Genomic DNA, 10,214 nt, shown 5'->3' on the forward strand with positions numbered 1-10,214 from the left:
GAGCGCCATCACGCTCCGAATGATCGGATTTTCCGACAACTTTGTCTGACTGTGTGTATGCAACACCAGTTTCGGACACAATCCGTCGGATTTTTTCCAACGGATTTTGTGGTCGGAATTTCCGGCCATGTGTACAAGGGATAACCCTAGTCCTAACCCTATTCTTACCCCTTCCCCCACTCTATTGTTATTGTAAACTTGTTATTTGCTCTCTTAGTACTTTGACCATTGCCAATCTGTATGAACAGGCATGATATCACATGCCCCTTACGCTTTTCGCTTAACCTGACTCATGCTCTTCAAGGTATGATCTGTTATTCATGTTGACTTTATAACTGTTGAAATGTTTAAATATAATATCACAGGGGAACCCCCTACTTTGTAGATTTTCTTTGTATGTGATATGTTTTGTACACTTTACTTTTGAAAATTTTCAATAAAAACGAATGGAAAAAAATAATTTGTTTTGTTTTGTTCCGTTCCGAATTAAAAAAAAATAGTATTTCATAATTCGCGTCCGAAATTCACGTAGAATTTGTATGAAATACGAATTTTCATTAGATTCGTAAACTTTTCATTAAAATAACGGAAATTCGTTATGATGAATTTATCATTATGAGGGGCTCCCACCATCCCTGTGCTGTGCTGACTTCCTGGGTTTTTAACCTTTTAGTTTCGTTAACTTTTCGTAAAAATAACGAAAGTTTGTTATGATGAATTTATCATTATGAGGGGTTCCCGCCATCCCTGAGCTGTGCTGACTTCCTGGGTTTTAAACTTTTAGGTTTGTTAACTTTTTTTTAACAATTACGAATATATATAACACAGCAACGCCCACTATTGCTTACATGCACAGAGGGATCTAATAAAGGCTGATTTTGGCGCCAAAACTGTGTCTTTATTGTCATAGATATCAGCTGTAATCATGGGAGGGTATTCTCTATCTTCAGGGTGTCCTGCATACAGCCGTCCTATATCAAACAATGGCCACATATGGTCTGTGCATGCGCCGTATGTGTGTACGTGGCATAACAGGTTTTCTTCTAAGATAGCCCTGTATTTGGCTCCATTCATCTTCCCATCAACTCTGACCAGCTTCCCTGTCCCTGCTGAAGAAAAGCATCCCCACAACATGATACTGCCACCACCATGTTTCACGGTGGGGATGGTGTATTCAGGGTGATGAGCTGTGTTAGTTTTGCGCCACACATAGTGTTTTGCTTTTTGGCCAAAAAGTACAATTTTGGTCTCATCTGACCAGAGCACCTTCTTCCACATGTTTGCTGTGTCCCCCACATGGCTTCTTGCAAACTGCAAACAGGACTACTTAGGCCGCGTACACACGGGCGGACTGTTCGCTCAACTTTGTCCGCTGAACAGTGTTTCAGCGGACAGTCCGCTCGTGTGTGGGGCTTCAGCGGACAGTTTCAGCGGACAGTTTGACGAACAAAGTTTTTCGGAAATTCCGAAAAACTGTCCGCTGAAACTTGGTTTGAGCGGACAGTCCGCCCGTGTGTAGGCCACTTTCGAAATGAGCAAACTGTTCCCGCTCGGAGGAAAGTCTGCTCATTTCGAGCGCGTCTCCAGGTAGGTTGGGCCCGCGAAGGAGACGTCGCGGGCCCCGCCGCCTGGTATGGACTTAAAGGGGAACCCCAACGCCGAAAAAAATCGGCGTGGGGGTCCCCCCAAAGTCCACAACAGACCCTTGTCCGAGCACGCTACCCGGCCGGCCAGGAAAGGGGGGCGAGCGAGCGCGCCCCCCCTCCCGAGCCGTACCAGGCCGCGTGCCCTCAACATGGGGGGTGCCTTGGGGAAGGGGGGGCCGCGCGGCCCCCCCACCCCAAAGCACCTTGTCCCCATGTTGATGAGGACAAGGGCCTCTTCCCGACAACCCTGGCCGTTGGTTGTCGGGGTCTGCGGGCGGGGGGCTTATCGGAATCCGGGAGCCCCCTTTAATAAGGGGGCCCCCGGATACCGGCCCCCCACCCTATGTGAATGAGTATGGGGTACAATGTACCCCTACCCATTCACCTGTAAAATAAAAGTACCCAAAAAAAAAACAGTCTTCAGTCTTCGGGGGTCTTCTCGCCGGACTCCTCCGCTATCTTCTTGTAGCTCTTTTGCTAGCGGAGGAGTCCGGCTTTCTTCCTCCCCGCCGCCGGCCTCTTCTCCCGACTCCGGGGGTCTTGTCCCCCTCTTCGGTTCTTCTGCCGGGCCACCGCGCCTTCTTATAGCTCTTTTACAGGCGGTGGCCCGGTCTTCTGTCGCCGCCGCCTTCCGTTCTTCTGCCGGGCCACCGCGCCTTCTTATAGCTCTTTTAGAGGCGGTGGCCCGGTCTTCTGTCGCCGCTGTCGCCTTCCGGTCGCCTTCCGTTCTTCTTCTTGTTCTTCTTCTTCTTCTCCAGGAGATGTTGACACGTCGCTCTCTCCGGCCGGAATGCCAGAGCCGCGCTGCGCGGCCACTTATATAGTGACAATGGGGCGGTGTCACATGGTATATGTCACATGGGTTGGTCACATGGGTTGATGTCACATGGGGACTATGACATCGTAAGGGGCGGGGTCACCATGTGACCAACCCATGTGACATATACCATGTGACACCGCCCCATTGTCACTATATAAGTGGCCGCACAGCGCGGCTCTGGCATTCCGGCCGGAGAGAGCGACGTGTCAACATCTCCTGGAGAAGAAGAAGAAGAAGAACAAGAAGAAGAACGGAAGGCGACCGGAAGGCGACAGCGGCGACAGCGGCGACAGCGGTGACAGAAGACCGGGCCACCGCCTCTAAAAGAGCTATAAGAAGGCGCGGTGGCCCGGCAGAAGAACGGAAGGCGGCGGCGACAGAAGACCGGGCCACCGCCTGTAAAAGAGCTATAAGAAGGCGCGGTGGCCCGGCAGAAGAACCGAAGAGGGGGACAAGACCCCCGAAGTCGGGAGAAGAGGCCGGCGGCGGGGAGAAAGAAAGCCGGACTCCTCCACTAGCAAAAGAGCTACAAGAAGATAGCGGAGGAGTCCGGCGAGAAGACCCCCGAAGACGAAAGACCCCCGGAGCTGTGCAATAAAATATTTTATCTCGTGTGTTGTGTTTTTTTTTGGGGTACTTTTATTTTACAGGTGAATGGGTAGGGGTACATTGTACCCCATACTCATTCACATAGGGTGGGGGGCCGGTATCCGGGGGCCCCCTTATTAAAGGGGGCTTCCGGATTCTGATAAGCCCCCCCGCAGACCCCGACAACCAACGGCCAGGGTTGTCGGGAAGAGGCCCTTGTCCTCATCAACATGGGGACAAGGTGCTTTGGGGTAGGGGGGCCGCGCGGCCCCCCCTTCCCCAAGGCACCCCCCATGTTGAGGGCAGGCGGCCTGGTACAGCTCGGGAGGGGGGGCGCGCTCGCTCGCCCCCTTTCCTGGCCGGCCGGGTAGCGTGCTCGGACAAGGGTCTGTTGTGGACTTTGGGGGGACCCCTACGCCGATTTTTTTCGGCGTTGGGGTTCCCCTTTAAGTCCATTCCAGGCGGCGGAGCCCGCGACGTCTCCGTCGCGGGCCCCGCCCACCTTGACACGCGCTCGAAAAAGGAGCGGACTGTTGCCTCGTGTGTGGGCGAGTCCGTTCATTTCAAAAGTTGCGCGGACTTAGTACGACGAACAAAGTTTGCCGTATTTGTCCGCTCAAAAAGTGCCGTGTGTGGGCGTGTTCGTTCATTCAAAAGTTTGAGCGGACTGTTTGACGAACTTAGTTTCGGCAGACAGTCCCCGCGTGTGTACGCGGCCTTATGGTTTTCTTTCAACAATGGCTTTCTTCTTCTCACTCTTATATAAAGGCCAGATTTGTGGAGAGCATGACTAATAGTTGTCCTGTTGACATATCCTCTCCTCCATAGTTACCATGGGCCTCTTGGCTGATTCTCTGATGAATCACTACTTGAGTCTACTAGTCAGTTTAGGTGGACAGCCACATCTTGGTAGGTTTTCAGTTGTGCACTTTCCATTTTCGGATGATGGCTTGAACAGAGCTCCGTGAGATGTCCAAAGCTTGGAATACATTTTTTCATAACCTAACCCTGCTTTAAACTTCTCCACAACTTTATCCCTGACCTGTCTGGTGTGTTCCTTGGCCTTCATGGTGCGGTTTGTTCATTAAGATTCTCTAACAAACCTCCGAGGGCTTCCCAGATTGGCTGTATTTATACTGAGATTAGATTACACACAGGTGGACTCTATTTACTAATTAGGTGACTTCTGAAGGCAATTGGTTCCACTAGATTTTAGTTAGGGGTATCAGAGTAAAGGGGGCCGAATACAAATGCACGCCACACTTTTCACATATTTATTTGTAAAAAAAATTGAAAACCATTTATCATTTTCCTTCCACTTCACAATTATGTGCCCCTTTGTGTTGGTCTATCACATAAAATCCCAATAAAATACATTTACGTTTTTTGGTTGTAACATGAAAAAATGTGGAAAGTGGTAGGAATACTTTTTCAAGGCACTGTATATATTAGTTTGTAGTTTGTATAACTTTCACACAGACTGAATAGTCTTTTTTTTTTAACCAAAGAAATTAAGCAGAATACATTTTGGCTTAAATTTATGAAGAAAGATTATTTATTTATTTTCAAAGTCGTATAGCAAAATCGAAGAGAAACAGTTTTTTTTCCCCAAAACTTTCTGTATTTTTTCCTTTATTTTGCTAAAAAAAAAAAAAAAAAAAAAAAGATTATTTAATTCCACCAGAATAAAGCTCTATCGATCTTGTAAAATTATATAAAATTCATTGGGTACAGTGTTGTGTGGCTAACAAATTCTTCTGCCGTGTTCACACGGTCTGACTTTCCGGCAAAAAAGGTCCGGGGAAATCATTCCATCGATATTCCGATCGTGTGTGGGCTTCATCTGACTTTTTCTTTTCGAAAATTCTGATGGACCTAGAAATAGAACATGTTTTAAATCTTTCTGATGGAATCAATTTCTATCAGAAATCCGTTCGTCTGTATGCTGTTCCGACGGACAAAAAACAAAGCAAGGGAAGCTATTGGCTACTGGCTATTGAACTTCCTTTTTCTAGACCCGTCATACGTCATCGCGTTCTAAACGATCGGACTTTGTTGTGATCGTGTGTAGGCAAGTCCGTTTCAGTGGAACTCTGTCGGAAAGACCGTCAGAGTTTATTCTGATGGAAAAACTGGTTGTGTGTACGCGGCATAAGTCAAAATATTGCAGAGCTGTAAACAGAAAAAGACTGGATAGAAAGGGGGTATAAGGGGTTAAACAAGATTTTTGATTTGATGCCTTACAATATTATGAGTGACCATCTACTCATATATTAGTCAATTGTAGACATGTTTCAATTCGGTATTTACATAAGTTAGTTTAGTTAAATTTGTTTCATTTGATTAATTTATTTTTTTCCAGAATTAGTTTCGTTTATTCATTTTAACGTTTCCGAATTCGGTCAAATTGAACTCCATTTGACTGAAATCGGAAAATCCAAAACGCTTCGATTTCAAATTCCAAATCCCTTCGAACTCAAATTCCATTCGAATTAAAGTCGAATTTCATTCTAATTGGATTCGAATTCCATTCAAGATTGAATTTATTCTGTTTGAAAATTCGAAATTCTGGAAGATATTCTTTCTATTCCATTCTAGTCTATTTTTTTTTATATTTTATTCTTTTATTTTATTTTATTTTATATTCTTTTCTTTTCTATTATGTTCTCTTCTATTCTATTCAAATTCAAATTTATTGTATTCCAAATCCAAATGTATTCTATTCAAAATCCGAATTTTGGAAAACAGTTGTATTGTTAAATTCTTTCTATTCTTTTCTGTTGTTTATTCTATTCTATTCTATTCTATAGTCTATTCTTTTCCATTCTATTATTTTATTTTCTATTCTATTAGTTTCTATTCTGTCCTATTCTTTTCTATTCTTTTTCTATTCTAAATTATTCTATTCAAAATTAGAATTTAGGAAGATGGTTATATTCTTACTATTCTATTCTATTGTTTTTTTTCTATTCTATTCTTTTCTATTCTAGTCTACTCTATTCTTTTATTTTTTTATTCTATTCTATTCAAATTTAAATGTATTATATTTGATTTCAAATTTATTCTATTCAAAATCTGTATTTAGAAAGAAGATTATATTCTTTATAATTTATTCTATTTTTTCTATTTTTTTTCTATTGTATTGTATTGTATTCTTTTTTTCTATTGTATTCTTTTCTATTCTATTTGATTTCAAATTTATTCTATTCAAAATCTGTATTTAGAAAGAAGATTATATTCTTTCTAATTTATTCTATTTTTTCTATTTTTTTTCTATTGTATTGTATTATTTTTTTTCTATTCTGTTTGATTTCAAATTTATTCTATTTGAAATTTTAATTTCAGAAGATGGTTACATTCTTTCTATTTTATTCTTTTCTATTCTATTTTTTGTTCTATTCTATTCTGTTCCTTTATTTTCTATTCTATTTTATTCTGTTCTTTTATTTTCTGTTCTATTTTTTTCTGTTTTTCTATGTTATTTTCTATTCTTTTCTTTTATTTTCTGTTCTGTCCCTTTTTTTTTCTATTATTTTATTTTCTATTCTGTTCTGCTTTACTATATTATAGTCCAGGGATATGCAATTAGCGGACCTCCAGCTGTTTCAGAACTACAAGTCCCATGAGACATAGCAAGACTCTGACAGCCACAAGCATGACACCCAGAGGCAGAGGCATGATGGGACTTGTAGTTTTGCAACAGCTGGAGGTCCGCTAATTGCATATCCCTGTTATAGTCTATCTTTTAATTTTTATTCTATTTGTTTCTTATCTATTCCTTTGTTCTCTATTCTATTGTATTCTCTTTGGAAATTCGAATTCGATTAGAAAACTATTCAAATTCAAAAAACCACTTAAATTCGTTACTATTGTCATTTGGAACTTTGGATACATCCGACTTTCCGAATAACGAAAATCGTGCCTGAATTCAATTGGGAACGGAATGAACCACACATTTCTAGTCAGTTGTACAAACTCCATTTTCGGCCATATTTTTTGTCATCCTGCATATCCTGTATACATTTACTTAACTTTATAAAATGTATTTTCTCAATGTATTGTTTTTACTTTTTTTATTGTACTTTAGAGAACTTTGTTTTTTGTTTGAGTTCTTTTAACAGTGTTTTTAACATCCTTGTTCCTTATACTATAGATAATAGGGTTCAACATTGGTGTCACTACCGTATAGAGAATGGAAAGGCTTTTGTCTACATTTGGAGAATAAGTAGAGCGGGGTCTCAGATATATACAAATGACGGTCCCGTAGTAGAGAGCCAACACGGTCAGATGAGAAGCACATGTGGAAAAAGCTTTATGCCTTCCTCGCGAGGAACGGATCTTCAGAACAGTGGATATGATGTGGATATATGAAGTCAGAGTCAAGCATAAAGCACACGAACCAATGATTGCTGCGGAGATGTACATGATTATCTCATTGTATAAAGTGTCTCGGCAGGACAGTCGAAATAAAGGGGGCATCTCACAGGAGAAGTGGTTGATGTTGTGGGACTTGCAGTAAGGGAGTTGAAAGGTGAGGGCAACATGCAAAGCAGAGTTCAAAATGGACATACTCCATGATCCTGCTACTAAACCGGCACACAACTTCTTGTTCATGATGGTGTTATAGTGTAATGGTCTACAGATGGCAACAAATCTGTCAAATGCCATGACGGCTAGTAGGAAACACTCCATGACCCCTAAAGCCAAATGAAAAAACATTTGGACTGCACATCCCATCAAGGAGATACTTCTGTCCTGGCTCAAAGTGTTTATGAGAATTTTGGGAACGATGGTGGATGAGTAACTGATGTCATTAAAAGAGAGATTACCCAGGAAGAAATACATGGGGGTCTGTAGCTTTGGGTTGATCCTCACCACAATGATGAGTAAAAGGTTTCCTGACAATGTAATAATGTACATCAATAAGAACAGGAGGAAGAAGACGGCCTGGAGATATGGGACATTGGATAGACCAAGAAGGATGAACCTTGCTGGAGATAAAAAGTATCTCATGTCTGGCAGAATAAAAAAAAATTTGAAATTAAAATAAAATGTATTTGTTTATTTCCTATAAAACAATCAACTCACCCAGAAGTCATATTTTAATTATTGGTTGAGCGTGATAAGTTGAGTCAGCCCCTGGCTTTTTTGTAGGTCTGCAAGATCTCCTTCCCGTAATTCCTGACTTGTATGATTTGGTTGTTTCTTGCCCACCTTGTGTGTTTTGGCTTCTTTGGTTACCTTCTTCATAATATATAATACATAAAAAATCCAGCAGAAATGGTGGAAACCCTTCATACTGGGCACAGCTGGGAACGCGGCACACAAAAATCACACAAAGACTGTAAGAGGTAGAAGAAACTGTTAGGTGGTTTAACTCTTCAACATCTGTCAAAAACTGTAATGCCCTGTACACACGATAGGATTTTCCGACAACAAGTGTTGGATGTGAGCTTGTTGTCGGAAAGTCCGACCATGTGTATGCTCCATAGAACATTTGTTGTCGGAAATTTCCGACAACAAATGTTTGAGAGCAGGTTCTCAGATTTTCTGATGTTGTTGGAAATTCCGAGCGTGTGTGCACAATTCCGACGCACAAAAGTCCACGCATGCTCGGAATCAAGCAGAAGAGCCGCCCTGGCTATTAAACTTAATTTTTCTTGGCTCATCGTACGTGTTGTATGTTACCACGTTCTTGGCGCTCGGAATTTCCGTCATTTGTGTGACCGCGTGTATGCAAGACAAGTTTGTGCCAACATCCTGTGGAAAAAAATCCCATGGATTTTGTTGTTGGAAAATAATATCGTGTGTATGAGGCATAATTCCAGTTCTGAGTGGACTAACATTCTACACTATACACTATATTATTAAAATTGTTATTGGTAACCCTTTACTTCGCAAACTCTACTATAGAAAATACAACTTTTGTATGGGTGGGATCAAAGTCTAGCCAGTTGTGCAATTTCGCCTCTACATGGTGTAATGGAAATTTGTAGGTTCTGTATATAATTGTATTCTATTTTATATGTATTGCACAATGCCCTCACTGTGCACACCGCACTAATAATGTTTTCAGTACATGTTTTGCATTCTTTCTAGTTCTGATTAGAATTAGCCTGCCTATGTAACACCCTTTGTTACCATAAACGTACAATTGTAATATTAATGTGATACCTACGTAATCAAGTGTATACAAACCTTCACATGCGTCATAATAAAGGAGAACGGTTATTTGGAAAGATGCTATGTGGTAGGAATTTTTGTATAAAACTGCATGTGACTTACAGTATGAGTGCCAGCAAATGTTTTTTTGCGTGCTCAGAGGTGTTTCGAGATATTTGTATTCTAGGGGTGCACAATGTGTGGGCCAATATCCCAAAATGGATCCATAATTAATAATTGGGATCCCTAAATTTCATTTTGGATATTCGTCATTTTAGGGATAAAACTTTTTCGAAGAAGGGAGTTTAAAGAGGGATTCCACCTAAAAAAAAAATATTAAAAGCCAGCAGCTATAAATACTACAGCTGCTGACTTTTAATAAATGGACACTCACCTGTCCCGGGTTCCAACGATGCCGGCAGCCGAGGCCGATCGATTGCTCAGCTCTCGGCGGCTGCCGCCACCATTCTAGGTGAGGGAATCAGGAAGTGAAGCGAATCGGCTTCACTTGCCAGTTCCCTAATGCACAGCGCTATAGGAATTGTCCGCGCTGTCTCTGAGACCCGTGTGTGTCCCAGCAGACAGCGCGGCAGGACAGGAAATGGCGTAGACTCCCATGGGAGTCTATCCCCGGAAGTGGGTGTAAATACCTGTCTTTGACAGGTATCTGCACCCCCTCCCCCCTGAAAGGTGCCAATTGTGACACCAGAGGGGGGGAGGGTTCCGATCAGCGGAAGTTCCACTTTAGGGTGGAACCCCACTTTAACAAGACTCGTGGCCACCCATTAAAATTAGAAGAAAAGAGGTTTAACCTTAAACTACGTAGAGTAGTAACTATGTAACCCTCGTTTCCACACTTTCTCATATTTCTTCAAAAAGAAACTTTGACCATAACTGTAATGGAAGAACGACTGATATTTTTTATTTTTTTTGCTTTGGTATGATTTGGTAATTTTTAGGAATCAGTATAGTATCGGTGCGAATAACAGAGACACTAT

General features: G+C 41.9%; 1 protein-coding gene across 1 annotated transcript; it reads right to left on the reverse strand.

The window, feature by feature from the left end:
* Positions 1-7,116: 7,116 nt before the first annotated feature.
* LOC143942066 (olfactory receptor 5V1-like) lies at positions 7,117-8,047 on the reverse strand. Its single transcript, XM_077463373.1, has one exon. The coding sequence runs from the start codon at positions 7,972-7,974 to the stop codon at positions 7,138-7,140; it is 837 nt and encodes a 278-aa protein (XP_077319499.1). The 5' UTR covers positions 7,975-8,047; the 3' UTR covers positions 7,117-7,137.
* Between the last annotated feature and the right edge of the window lie 2,167 nt (positions 8,048-10,214).

This window comes from Lithobates pipiens, unplaced genomic scaffold (genome assembly GCF_037356315.1).
Source record: "Lithobates pipiens isolate NorthernLeopardFrog02 unplaced genomic scaffold, aLitPip1_a1.2 Scaffold_30, whole genome shotgun sequence".
Classification (NCBI taxonomy): Eukaryota; Metazoa; Chordata; class Amphibia; order Anura; family Ranidae; genus Lithobates; species Lithobates pipiens.

Bases quoted from the DNA above. Each gene is read 5' to 3' on its own strand.
- LOC143942066 (XM_077463373.1), bottom strand. From the start codon at position 7,974: ATGTACATTATTACATTGTCAGGAAACCTTTTACTCATCATTGTGGTG.